The sequence below is a fragment of the Sminthopsis crassicaudata genome, chromosome 5, assembly GCF_048593235.1.
Source record: "Sminthopsis crassicaudata isolate SCR6 chromosome 5, ASM4859323v1, whole genome shotgun sequence".
Taxonomy (NCBI): Eukaryota; Metazoa; Chordata; class Mammalia; order Dasyuromorphia; family Dasyuridae; genus Sminthopsis; species Sminthopsis crassicaudata.
Window position 1 is genome coordinate 304,817,866 of NC_133621.1, and position 14,532 is coordinate 304,832,397.

At 42.5% G+C, this 14,532-nt stretch overlaps 1 protein-coding gene across 6 annotated transcripts in view; it reads right to left on the bottom strand.

Annotated features, from left to right (window-relative positions):
• SHANK3 (SH3 and multiple ankyrin repeat domains 3) overlaps positions 1–14,532 on the bottom strand; it is a 72,622-nt gene that overhangs the window by 3,736 nt on the left and 54,354 nt on the right. The window contains exon 23 of one of the 6 annotated variants that reach the window (XM_074271942.1): positions 551–579. The exons of the other annotated variants lie outside the window; for them this stretch is intronic. Within the exon in view, the coding sequence (XP_074128043.1) occupies positions 551–579 (29 nt within the window). The remainder of the gene's footprint in view (positions 1–550; positions 580–14,532) is intronic. 6 annotated transcript variants of the gene reach the window in all.

Genomic DNA, 14,532 nt, shown 5'->3' on the forward strand with positions numbered 1-14,532 from the left:
GACGCCCCTCAGGCACTGACTCTCCAAGGCCAGCAGTCCCCAAGAACCCGGAGGTCTGCGTCCATCCTCTCGGATCCCTCCCCCCTCCCTCCAGGCCAGAGAGCTCCAAGGACACTAATCCCCTAAGTACTCCCAGGACCGTGGTCCCTGGAACTCTCGACCCCCCCTCCCCACCTGCCTTCCTGCGGGGACGTGGGGAACTTGGATCAGGTGGGATTGAAGTGCAGCAGACAAAGACAGCAAACGCCGCTGCGTTAGTGCCCACACCAGCCGCATATTCAGGCTGGGCGCACTGGACAGCAGCCGCCTCACTTCCGGGCCTTTCGGCAGAATGGATCCGCCCCCAAGGCCAGCCCGCCCGCCGGGCCCCAGGGGCCAAAAGCAGAGAGGTGAGGCAGCTCACGCAACGACAAAGCTCAGCGATCCAAGCCTCATGCAGCTTCACCTGCGCCACCAACCAACCCCAAGCTCGCCTGCCTGGCCCCCTGGCCGCCCCCGGCCCGGCCCGCGTGGAATGGTGAGAGGCATGGGATGGGGCATGCTCACTTACACAGCCGGCGCTCGGGACCCACCGCCCATCTAGACAGAGCAGCCACATGCAGATGGGGCAAGAAGAAAGCAATGAGAGAGTGTTAGCCCGGTGGCCAGACATGGCCCCCCCTCCCAGCCCCTCGCCCGCCCAGTCACAGCCCATGCCTGGACACGGCACATGCCCCAACACACGGACAACACACGAGCCCGGGGAGCGGGGCCTGGACAAACTGAACCGATGGGCCCAGGGAGAGTTTGAGATCAGCATTCATGGATCTGAGCAGAGCGGACTGGGGATTGGGCCGGCTACCTCCCTCCATCCCCCCAGTGCTTGCACTGCTCTGATGGGGTCGAGTGTTCCAGTGGGGGTGGACGGATAATCAGGGGAGATCAGCGGCCCCACACCCTCTTCAGTTCTGAAAAGCTCCTGCTGAAGGACTTCTCCACCTCCACCCCATCATTGACACCTGCTCCCTTACAGCCCTTCTCTCCTGCCTTCAACTCTCTGACTCCTGACACTCCACGTTACTGGTGTTCAGTCATGTCTTCCTCTCTGTGACCCCATTGGGCTTCTCTTGGCAAGGACACTGGATTGGAGTCATTTCCTTCTTCAGCTTATTTGACAAATGAGGAAACTGAGGCAAAGAAGGTGAAGTGACTTGAGTGTCTGTGGCCAGATTTGAATACAGGTATTCCTGACTCCGGCACCTGTGCTCTATCCACTGAGCCATCCAATTTCCCCCTACTATCCGCCAGAAACTTCTATGTCTAAGTCATCTCGACTGTTCCTTGTCTGCATCACTAAATCATCCGATATAGAGCAGTCAAGGACCTGAGAAATCATGTAGTTCAACACCTACATTTTCCAGGAAAGGCAACTAAGACCTACAAGGAAAATGACTTGTCTAAACCTTGAGGCAAAGAGAGGAGGAGTAAGCAGAATCAGAATCAACAAGCCTTTACCTAGAATAGGGCAACTGGGGTTTGTTCTAGGGCACTGAGATTGAAAGGGGCATTGACCACACTTTCAATCCATCAGCCAAAATAAAAAAGTGAAGAGTTGGCACTTGGCAAACAAAAATAATTAGTGAAACTAGGAAGCTACTGTAAATCAAATTTCCTGATGGGATCCCATTTGGAATCAGAAAAACCAGCTTTAATGTTTATCACCTATATGACCTTCTATCAATAACCTCATCAATAAAATAAGGGGATTGCACTAGATCCCTGCTTCTTAGATTGGTTCATGATCCATATGGGGTCTCCTAACTCAATATGGGGTTGCAAAATGGTTTATTACTAGTAAATGTTTGAATTATATACCCCTTTTATATACCTATATATCCAGGGTCATGTCAAAATTTTGGCAGTGAAAAGGGGTCAAGAATAGAAAAAGTTTAAGAAGCCATGGACTAGATGATCTCTGAGAGTTCCTATTTTTAAATCTATCCTCATGTTCCAAAAAGGAATTCCTGATCACTATCCCTTACACTGGAGACAGACGTTCTGGAACAAAGAACAGGGAATGGTGTTGACGAGAGAAATGGTCCCCTTGGGAAATGGGGCACTTTGCCAAGAAAGGCAACCAACCAGGGCACTAGGTGGAATAAGATCTTCCTTGACCCTCCCTGCTCTTTGCCAGGAAGTGGGGGCTCTTGGGCAATTGGCATGAACATGAGTCATTTCTTGACGCTGCCTAAAAAGAGAGGTTGAGGAAACCAGATGGATTCAAATTCCTACCATGATTGGGTCAAAAGGAAACTGAGAAGTTCAGCACAAAGGAAGAGGACAGTCAAAAAGGAAAAGTTATTGGTGAAATAGAAGCGAGACCCTGGGAAACAAACACATCTCACACTATCTTTCTTTGTCTCCCCACCAAATTCAATCAATAAATATTTACTAAATGCCTACTACGTTCCAGGCACAAATTCCTTGACAAAGCTGGGTATACCCTTGGCCTTCATTTCCTCATTTCTCCCTCTTCCAAACCCTCTAAAATCTGGCTTCTGACCTCATTACTCAAATGAAACTGCTCCTTCCAAAATTACCACCAGTCTCATTTGCCAAACCAGATGGTCTGTTCCCAGTCCTCGTCCTTCTTGACCTCTGTGCTGCCGACCAGCCTCTCCTGGCTAGTCTCTCTGCTCTGGACTTTGATGACATATGGCTCTCTCTGTTCTCCTCCTTAAGTCTCTTTTGCTGGATCTTTATCCTCAACAAATTTTCTAACTAAGGGTCTCACCCAGGGCTCCATCCTGGATTCTCTTATCTAAAAAGGTTCTTAACTGTTTTGTTTTATAAACCTCTTTGGCAGTCTGAAGAATATGGATTCCTCTTAGATTCATATTTTGAAATAATTGAAAGAAATGCTGAATTGCAATTAGAAGTTGGTAAAAATTAAAATTTCATTTTTTCCCTACAGACTTCCATGGACCCCCTAAAATCTATCCAGGGAGCCCCTTGGGAGTTTTTGGACCCCAGATTAAGAATCTTTGCCATGTGGGGGTGGGGCAGGGAGTAGGGAACTCAATGAATATTGAAAATTAGCTCCACATTTAATTGGAAAAAATAAAATGCTAAGAAAATAATTTTAATAAATATATATGTATATATATATATATACATATGTGTGTATGTATATATATATATATATATATATACATATACATATATATAATGAAAAATAAGAAACCTTGCCCTATAATCTCTCTGGGTGCCCTAATCACCTCCCGATAGTTTAGTTCATCTACATGAAGATGACCCTAGATCCACAAACTCAGCCTATTTCTCTCCTTAGCTTCAATCCTATATCACCAATTGCCTTTTATACATTTCAAACTGTATGTCCTATAGATAACCCAAACTCAGCCTGAACAAAACAGCTCATTTTTTCCCCAAACTCACTCCTTTTTCTAACTTTCATATTTGTGTCAAGAACTTTGCTATCCTATCTCCACCATTTGGAATCTTGATTTTGATGCCATTAATTGATCAAAATTGTTATTTCCAAGATCAGCATCCAGTTCTTAATTCAAATTCAAGAGCTTTCTCTCACTTCTTATCCTACATGAGCTGAGGACATCATTTATCACTGTTCTAGACACAACCTCCACTTGGGGTTTTTATGACTGTTCTCTCTCAAAGATCTTCCTGTCTCTCTGATCACTCATTCTCAGTCTCCTTTGCCAGCTCATTAGTCATAACAATGGGTATACTCCAATGGTCCTGTCTTTTCTTTTTTTCTCTCACTCTACACTCTTATAGTCCCCCCATCAACTCTTATGGATTCAACAGTTTGCTACTAACTCTCCGATCATACATCTAGGACTAGCCTCTCTACTGAACTACAATTTTCCATCTCCCCCTACCTGCTGGATTCCACTCAGATGTCCCAAAGGCATGTCAAGACTCCCTATGTTCAAAGCAGAATTCTTCCTGACCCTTCCCTTAATGTTCCTAGGTCTGAATACATCCTAGGGACCAATCATTTTTCCAATCACCTAGCCTCAGTCATCCTTGACCTCACCCCTAGATGCAATATTTAGCAACCGATAAGTATTTTCAATTTTGTTTTAATCAGCAACACAGCCACTGCCCTAATTCAGTCCCTCTTCTCTCTCTTGGACCTCTCTCCTGGACCACTCCTTAGCGACGTTTTCTGCCTCAAATTTCTTCCCTCCTCTCTTTCAGTTCTCCATATAGTAACTAACTGAATATTTATAAATCAGATATTTGACTGGGTCACCCTGTTCCAGAAGCCCCATTGGTTCCCCATTATTTCTAAGATATATTACAAACCTCTGCTTGCCTCCAATCCATCTCTCCAGCCTCAGTTTCCTTTATTTCCCTCCTTACTCTCTCTCTCACTCCCCATTCAAAACATTTTATCTCCTACCTTTGGACCTATGCATAAGTTCTACCCCTCTGCCTAAAGTGCTCTCTCTCCTAAAGTCCTTATCTTGGAATCCCTGCCTCCATTCAAGGCTCAACTCAAGTACCAACTTCTCCAGATTAGAATTCTTCTCCTCTTTCCCCTCAAGAACAATAATAATAATACATTACTTTGTGTCAATTTTATATTTATTTATCAGTAAACACCAACATCACTCCATAGACTAAGTCCTTTGAAGACAAGCGGATATTGTTTTCTTGTTTTTGTTTTTGTTTCTTTCTTGCCTAGCAAACAGCAGGCAGATATATGGGCATGGAGAAGAACAATTATGCCCGGCGTGAGAGCCCATCCCAAGATGGAAGGGGAAGGCTGAATCTAGAGGGATCTCAAAGGATCTAGAATGTGTGCAGGAATGAAATCACCCATGGTGGCAACTTAGTGAATAACATTATTAAGGCCATTGGACATAAGGACATTGATAATCTTGAGGTGGATGAAAGGATGGTGAACAAGTCTAGGGATAAATTTATGACAGTTGTTGGGTTGCTGGGAAAGACAGTGTGGGCACCAGTATACATCTAAACAAATGCCCAATCCTCAGGGCCCTGGCTAAACAGTTCACTTCCCTCCTGCCCTCCCTCTCTTTATTTCTCATCATCCTCTATCACCAAATCCTGTTGAACCATCCTTCAAAATGTCTTTGTTCGATCCCACCCCCATCCTTCATCTGCTCCTCAATGGACAGCCATAAAACCTCTTCCCAAGGGTCTTTGCTTCCAGTCTCCCCACATCTCATCCCTCCTGCAGTCACCAATCAGGTAGTCTCCTTTCCAAAGTCCTTCAATAGCTCCCCAATGCTGGCCTCCACCTGCTTCCCTTGCTTAGTCTTCTATTTTACTGCTGCGGTTCAAACTAGCCACTATTCTTATTGGTTCTCATATACCCCTTCCTCATGTGACTCTCCATAGTATTTTATTCTGTTCCTTCACTGTTGGTCTGTTTTCCCATCTGAAAATGGTAGGATTTCCCTGAATGGCTTCAACTTTCACATTTTTATCTCTGTTAGGTCCCCCTTTTCCAAACCCTACATATTCTGTTTAGCAACCAAGGCCTCCTCAAAACCTGCCTTAAGTACCTAGAATGCAGCTTCCCCTCCACCATATAAAGCATGGCTTCTTGTTTCATGGACCCCTTTGAAAGATGATGAAGTCTTAGGTCCCTGCTTTTAACAGTCATAAAATACACAGGATTACCAAGGAAACCAACTGAGTTGAAATACATTTACCAAACTATATTTTAAATTGAAGGATCCTGAGATCCTTCCTCATGGAATCCCTTCCATCACCATCCTGTACCTCCATTTAAATGCTTTATTACTTTGGAGAGGTAGTGTGGCAAAGTGGAGAGTTAGGTGAGTCAAAGCCAGTAAGTTGAGATCTTGTCTCTGACATCCACTGGCTCATTCCATGTGACTATGGGCAACTCACTGAACTCCTAAGTGCTCTAAGCAACACTTAGAAGCAACTTCAGTTGAACTGACCTTTATTAGTAAAGAGAGTTCCCCCAGATGGGAGCTCCCAGTCCTGATGAGATCAGAAGTCTGGCCCCAATCTGGTTTCTGTTTGACTTCTAATGTGTCCCATTATTGTTCCTTATTTTCAATTAGACAAGCCTGCATTAGAGCATGCATAGGTTTGCCAGAATCACACAATCTCAGAGCCAAAAAAACAGCCTAGGAAATCCAGTCCAACCTAAACAAAAATGTCTTCTATAGTCTCCCTGATATGTGGTGATTCCACCTATGGTGGAGGACCTCTAGTAAAGGGGTGCCTCACCCAACACAGTGCTACGCCAACCTCCTCAAAGAACTTACAGTCTGATCAAACTGTGCATACCTTCTGATCTAGTAGTGTTCCTACTGGGCTTATATTCCAAATGGGAAAGGGACCAACCTGTGCAAAAATGTTTGTGGCAGCCCTTTTTGTAGTGGCAAAAAACTGGAAACTGAGTGAATGCCCATCAATTGGAGAATGGCTAAATAAGTTATGGTATATGGCTGTAATGGAATAATATTGTTCTATAAGAAATGATTGGCAGGATGATTTCAGAAAGATCTGGAGAGACTTACAGGAACTGATGCTAAGTGAAATGAGCAGAACCAGATCATTATACATAGCAAAAGCAAGATTATAAGATGATCAATTCTGATGGACATGGCTCTATCAGATGAGATGATTCAGGCCAGTTCCAATGATCTCATGATGATGAGAGCCATCTGCAGCCAGAGAGAAGACTGTGGGAACTGATTGTGGATCACAAAATAGCTCTTTTTGTTGTACTTTGCTTGAATTCTATTTTCTTTCTCATTTTTCTTCCTTCTTGATCAGATTTTTCTTGTGCAGCAAGATAATTGTATAAATATGTATGCCTATATTCAATTTACATATATTTTTACCATGTTTAACATATATTGGATTACTTGCCATCTGGGGGAGGAGGTGGGGAAAGGGAGAGGAAAAATTGGAAGACAAGGTTTTGCAAGGGTCAATGTTGAAAAATTATCCCTGTATATGTTTTGAAAATAAAAAGCTTCAATTTTAAAAAATGAGTTGACAATGAAAAAATAATTAAAAAGAAAAGAAATTACAGCCTGTTTCTGCTGCATCCCACAAGAACCCAGGCAAAGGTACCTTTGTGTATGAGTGTATGTGTGTGTGTGTGTGTGTGTGTGTGTGTGTGTGTGTGTGTGTGTGTGTGTGTGAGAGAGAGAGAGAGAGATAAAGAAAAATCCAGTGAACACACCTCCTTATCCATATTCTAGAACTCATCATTAAAAGAGATAGCTGATAAACATCTCAAAAAGACAGCAGAGATAATGACCAAGACCCAATGGGGCTTCATCAAGAACAGCTCCTGCCAGCCTAAACTCATCTCCTTTTTTAGACAGTATTACTAAACTAGTTGATAAAAATGCTATAGATAACATGTACCTAAATTGTAGCCAAGTTTTTAATAAAACATTCCATTTTATTCCTGTGAAAATGGAAAGAAGTACCTAGACAATCCTACAATTAGATAAATTCAGAACTGGTTGGATGTATTCCAAAAGTAGTCATTGATGGCTTAATATCAACATGGCAGAAGGTACCTCATAGAGTGTCCTCAGGGATTAGGAATGGGTCCTGACACTGGGAATTGAATGTAAAATATTAGCACTACTGTCTATCTATCCAGGTTACTTATACCTTCAGAATCCAATACTTAACATGCAACAGAAAAATTGGATTTACACACATATATTATATCTAGTTTATACTGAAACACATGTAAAATGTATGAGATTACCTGTCATCTAGGGGAGGGAGTAGAGGGAGGGAGGGGAAAATCTGGAAAAATGAATACAAGGGATAATGGGCTATTTGAAGCATGTAACAGTGATATGCATAAAAAAGGACAAGGAGACATTCACTAAATTTGCTGGTGGTACCAAGCCAACATGGGCTACTAGTACCTTGGATGCCAAAGCTAGAAGTTCTTAACAGGCTCAAGCCTTGGACTGGGTCTAAGAAAATGAAATTCAGTAGAAATGAATGTAAAGGTCTGTATTTGGGTATGGAATACACCCAGCTTCACAAGGAGAGCATTCTGGGGGCACAACATTTGGTCTCTCAATGATCTAGGGCTTTATATGGACTGCAAGCTTGATATGAGTCATCAGAGGGATGTGGCACTGCCAAGCCAACAAAAAAGGTGCTTTTGGCAGCTTTAGAATGTGGAGCTTCCAGGAACAGAGAGGTCATCTGGAGTATTGTGTGCAGTTCTGGGCATCACCTATTAAGGACATTGATAATCTGGAGGGTATCCAGAAGAGGGCAACCAGGGGAGTGAAGGACCTTGATATATAAAGGAAACAGGGTTGTTTTGCCTAAGAAGAGGAATGAAGGGAGGATATGATAGTTGTACTCAAATATTTGGATGGCTGTCATGTGGAAGATAGATTAGTTTTGTTCTGTTTGGCCCCAGAGGGAAGAACCAGGGACAATGGGAGGAAATTACAAAGAGTCCAATTAAGTCTTGACGTCAAGAAAAACATCCTAACAATGAGAGCTGTCCCCAGATGGAATGGGCCCAAGGGAAGCGGCAGATCCCCCTCTTCTGAGGTCTTCAAATAAAGGCTAGAGGACCATCTGGACGTGTGATAAAGAGGGTTCTTTTTCTGTCTGGGATTGAATTAGATGGTTGTTAGGGTCCCTTCCAACCATCAAAATCTGTGATGCTGAGATTCTGTGAAATCTTTAAGCACAACTAAGATGGCCAAAACACTAGAAAGGAAAACTTGGAAGCCCAAATCTGGAAGAATTCTTGCTTTTACTGAATGATCATTTCTTCCTTTAAAATGTAGAGGAACCAATGATGAGAACTTTTGTTCTGAATCTGCTCCTCACAAACAAGGAGGAATTACTGGCTGGGATGGACATGCTGGTTATCTTAGAGAGAAGCGACCATTCCCTCTTAGAATTTGTTGGTGAAGAAAGCTAGCTCTTGTCTGACATGCATGCTACATTTGGGGAGAACAGATATCAAAGGGTGGAAAGGAAAAGGAAGATTCCACAGCCTAAAATTCTAGAGAGAAAATCAGCTCATTTGAGATAGACTACTTTCAAGAATAAAATTATGAAGACACAAAAGGAAATAATTCTGGGGGAGGGGAAATAAGAATTGTCTGAAGTGTCTGATATTTCACCAGGGACCTTGGAATTTTTAAAAGAAAAAAGGGAACTACCTAATTGTGAAGTCCAAAAGCCACTCCCCAGTGGAAGTCAAAAGATAATAAGAAATAGGTCTCAAAAAATTAAAAATTATTAACAACCTTCTTTAAAAGTGTTCCAAATAAAGTGGAAATCTTCAACATAAAGAAGATCCAACTCACTTCCAGTTGATCAATGATGGACAGAGGTAGCTACACCCAGAGAAGAAACACTGGGAAGTGAATGTAAATTGTTAGCACTAATATCTGTCTGCCCAGGTTGCATGTACCTTCGGATTCTAATGTTTATTGTGCAACAAGAAAATGATATTCACACACATGTATTGTACCTAGACTATATTGTAACACATGTAAAATGTATGGGATTGCCTGTCATCGGGGGGAGGGAATAGAGGGAGGGGGGGGTAATTTGGAAAAATGAATACAAGGGATAATATTATAAATATATATATATATATAATTAAAAAATTTAAAATAAAATAAAATAAAATAAAAGTGTTCCAAATAGTCACAAATAAGGTAGCTATAACCCAAAACAATTCAGAAGTTTCACACTAAAGCCAAACTGGCAAACTGTCATCAATGTAGAAAGACAGCCACTCTAATGCAATGTTTGTGGAACTACGAATTGTTCCAACCTTTTAGAAAAGCCAATTGAAATTACGCATAAAGAGTAACTAACCTGTCCAGGCACTTTGATCCTGAGATGGTACTGATAAGTATTTATCCAAGAAAACACTGATTTAACCTCCCCCATACTGAAATATTTATAGCAACCTTTTCTGTAATCACAAACAACTGGAAACCATGTAAATGTCCCCTGATTGAAGAAGGACTAAACAAGATGTCATACAGGAATATCCTGAGTATCATTGTGCTCAAAGAAATGAGGAGTGTGATGAATACTAAGGAGCATGGGAAAGTATATATGAACAGAGGCATAATCAAGAAAGAAGAACCAGGAAAACAAACAACACAATGACTTCAGCAATGTTACCTTGTCAAGAACAATATCCGAACAACAAAAACAAAATAATTGACAGAAAACAATGTGAAATTATCATAAGCAGCCTGGCCCCAAAAAAGAGATATGATAATTCCCTACTTTCATTGCAGGGGCAGGAGGCTCTGGGTGAGAAACACTGCTCATAACATCAAATTTTTTTAAAGAATTGGTTAGTGTTGATTAACTTAGTTTTTCCTTTTTTGTTGTGATTCTTCTTGAGTTATATGTGATGTTCTATCTTCAGGAAGGAGGTGAGATATGAAACATCGAAAAATGGATGTGATACCTTCACAAATTTATTAAAAAAAAAAAAAGATGTGCAGAAAACAGAATCAAAGGTAGGCAATAAAAGATGAATGTTAAACCTGTGACGCAGTCTTAGTAAGACCGATTTTAAGAGTGGTAAACCCTATCATTGATGAGCCAGTAGAGGTTTATATTCCAAAGGCTATGCTGAATAGATGTACCACCACAACACTGAAGGATGGTAAATGTCATGTTAATTTTTTTTTAAGAGGGGAAAGAGAACGTAGATTGTGAACTACAAGTCAGTGAGCATGAAGTCCATTCCTGGTAAAATTCCCTAATGGATAGAAAAGGTGGTTGTTGAACATATAAGCAAAAGAAGAAGCAATTTACCAAGATCCAGCCTGGACTTCTCATTGATTTTGCTAACAGAACTAGATGGGTATATTCAAAAGGCTGTTGTGGATCCAGGATACTTGGATTTAGTGAATTTTTGGCTAAGTGTCCCATGATATCCTTTGGGGAAAAGAATAATAATGCTACTTCAAAGTTTACAGAGCTGAACATTTATTTTCTGGTTCAAGTCTTACGGACCTATCTTGAATGGTAGGTAATACAAATAATTTACAAATAAAGACATTGAGGCTTTGAGTGACTTGATCCTTTTGCTGGGCATACAGTCCCAGGAGGTGAGACAGAGAGCAACATCCCTCTTACATAAAATGTTAATCACAGCACTTATTGTGGCAGGGAAAAAAAAAACAACTAAAAACAAAGTGGGTGTTCATTGATTAACTGAGGAATGGCTAAATAAAACGGTGGTACTTAAATGTAATATGATTGTGCATTAAAAAGAATATATGATTCATTCAGTGAAACAGATTTATAACGAACTGATGCAATGTACAGTAAAAACCTAGGAAAACTGTATATTCAATCACGATGACAATATAAAGAAGGAATATGACCAAAAAAAAGATCTCAACACTGTAATTATAATAACCAAGTTAGGCTCTGTAAGAAGACATGAGAAAATGCATCTTCTTTCGTTTTAGCAGTAGGGGTCTTCTGGATATAAAGTGTTGCATGAGCTGTTAGTTTGGGGTGGTTTTGTTGAATTGTTTTATTTGTTTTTCTTTGTTACATGAGAAGCCTGTTTGGGCTTGGGAGTGGCAAGGAAAGGAAAGGATATAACAGGAAACAGCATCCATTTAGGAAAAAAAAAAAAAAAAACTAAGGAAAGGCAATAGATTCAGGGGACAGTGGGCCATTGGCATGACAATTTGATAACCTAGAATGCATGCCCAACCCATGGGGCTAACAAAACAGACCAGAGGTGTGGAGCCCCAACAGACACCTCAAGTCATCCAATGTTTCTGAAGACAGAAGAGTTTGCTCCATGGCCAACCCCAACAGGAAGTCCCAGACTTCAGCAGGACAGGATGCTGAAGGATTAGAATAGTGAGCAAAGTCTTTGCTCAAAGACAAAGCCCTGAATGGCAGTCAGGTTATGGGAAGGAGGCAGGGCTAGTGGACAGCCTTTCCTGATGGACTCTGTCCAGGCTACAGAGTGGATCAGTTGGCATTCGGACTCCTGAAGAGAGGGGAGATAGCATATTCCATCATCTAAAAGGGGAGTGGCAAGAGATAGTTCTCCCACACCCAAGTGAAGGATGGGAGCATATGTGCAGGAGTGAGTTTTTTTTTTTGTTTTTTTGTTTTTTTAAAGAAGAATAAAACAAAACAAAACAAAACAAAACCTTTGTTTTACACAGCTGGGGAAGAGGCAGCTGATCTTCCCAGAAACATAAGTGCCGAGGCCTCGTGCCAAGCATGTCAAAGAGTGAAGGGCAAAGTGATTCCAAGTATGGGAAGAGTCCTCCAGCAAGTGACTCTTCCTGGGGGAGAGTAAGGATAAGGCAATCTGCATATAGAGAGCTGAAAATGAGGGTCTGGCAGAAAGGTGGCTGGAATTGTTTGTAAAATTCACAAAACCAATGCATACATGTGTCATCTCTGCTTCTTCCTTGCCTTTCTTCCTTCAATTCTCCCCCTGTTTTTCTAGCATCCCTTCACATTCTCACTGCTTAGGAAAAACCAACCAACTTTCCCAGACACACAAGCACTGAGCCCTTGAACCCGCAACATTCCAACCCACTGGCCAGCTGGTTCCTTTCCATCTGCCAGCCATGCTCTCCTGACTTTGAACCTTAGCATCTGCACTTGCAAGGTCTGAAAGGAAAGAGTCCTTAGGCAAGAGGCATCCAGCAGTCAGAGGCAAGGATGGGAGACTGAAGGACTCCCCACGCTCTGGAGGGGAACACAGGAAGGTCACTGGAGGGGTAGGGAAAAGGCCTGGGGGCCAGATGAATCTGAGAAATGTTGTGAAAGTCACTTGGCAGGGGGAAGGAATGGGGGAAAATAGGCTGGTCAGACTAGCAGGGCAGTCCAGAATTGAAAGTCCATGGACCAGATATCCAGAGCTGAGCAAAGGGCAATGCACTATAGCTCTGAAGGGTCGAGACAAGAATCTGGGAGGTGAGCCCAAGTGGAACCCTGGCACCTGATGAATGTCTTCCCCTTCTCATCCATGGGACTCAAACTTACTCCCTCCACCTAAATGAAGCCAGGGCCTGTGGGATCCCAGGGCCATAGCCCGCCTGAAAGCTAAAGCCACAGGGAAGGAAGCAGGAGGGAAGAGTCTCTAGTAGCAGAAGAAGTTTCAACAGTGCAAGGTGTAGGAGATGATCCCTCCTGGTATCCCATTAGCAGAAATTATGGCTGATAGCTTAATTCCAAGAAAAGCTCCCCTGGGACCAGATAGAGGCTCCCCAATCTTAGGGGGATCAAAGCTTCCAATCCAGTGTGGCAGGATTTCAGAGCCTTGTAGAAGGGAGAAAAGCCTCTGAGTTGGAGGGGTAGGGGAAGAGGAGCAGAGACTGGGGACTCTGGTGAAAAGAAGAAAGGGTTGTCATCATGACCTAGGACCCCAACATACCCTTGAGGCTGGGAGATCCATTGCTGAATTTCACAGGGGCAGTGCTAAAATGTGACCAGGATGGGACAGATTTAGGAACACTGAGGGAAGGGGCAAAGGCATTCTGTTCATGGGACTGAAACTTTTATTTGGCTTCTGGGCCCAAGAGTGTGTTTTTGTTTCCCCCACTTGTGAGAATGAAGGTTCCCTGAAGATATAGAGAAAGTTTCACAACACAGAGCAGTATTATTCCATTTCTTGCCTTTTCACTACTACTGCAAATCTATTCCATAAAATTGGATTTGCCCAAGGGCAGGAATGTTAGTAATGGAGCCCTGAAAAGCAGGAGTTAGGTCTCCTTATACTTCCTTCTGTCTAGCATATTGGTGGAAAATCACAGGATCAAGCCATCTCTGAATTCCCAGGGAGATACAAAGCCAACTGCCCTCTCCTACTACAGTCCTTGGTCCCCAACTCAGTCCTCCCTTTCCTAAGCCTCTCATGTCCCAAGTCTCCAGCATAAATCCACAAATAACCCCCTTTCTAAGGGCCACAGCATGGAAGCCTTCATCCCATCTGACCCCGAGTATAAGAGATTTTGAGACCAAACTCAGCAGCAGCCCAGGGAGGATGGACAGATGTAAGCTGAGAGTAATGGCCAGCTGGAATGAATGGAAATAACAGGTGGCTATCTAAGAATGGGAAAGGGAACAAAGAGACAAAATAATGGATGGATGGATACTGGGGACAGATAGGGAAAAAGAGGAATGAACAGGAACACACACAAGAGAGTGGGAGACAACACTCTTAGTGCTGATAAAAATTAAACACACATGTTAATTTTTCAAAAAATCTCACACTTTGTCGAAATACAATGAAGGGGTTTGGGGATACATTCTAGCCATCGCCTCTGAATACTTGTGAGATCCTGGGAATCTGTACAAGGCAGAGAACCTGAATCAAGACAGACAGCTCCTTCTGATTCAGGTCATTTCTGCTCTTCAGGTTAGCCAAGAACTCATAGGATCTGGCAGTTGGGTTTAAAGAGAAAATCTTAAGTGTCAGGCCCCCAGGATGGGAGAGGCTGCTTCTGCTCTTCAGAGGAACATGAC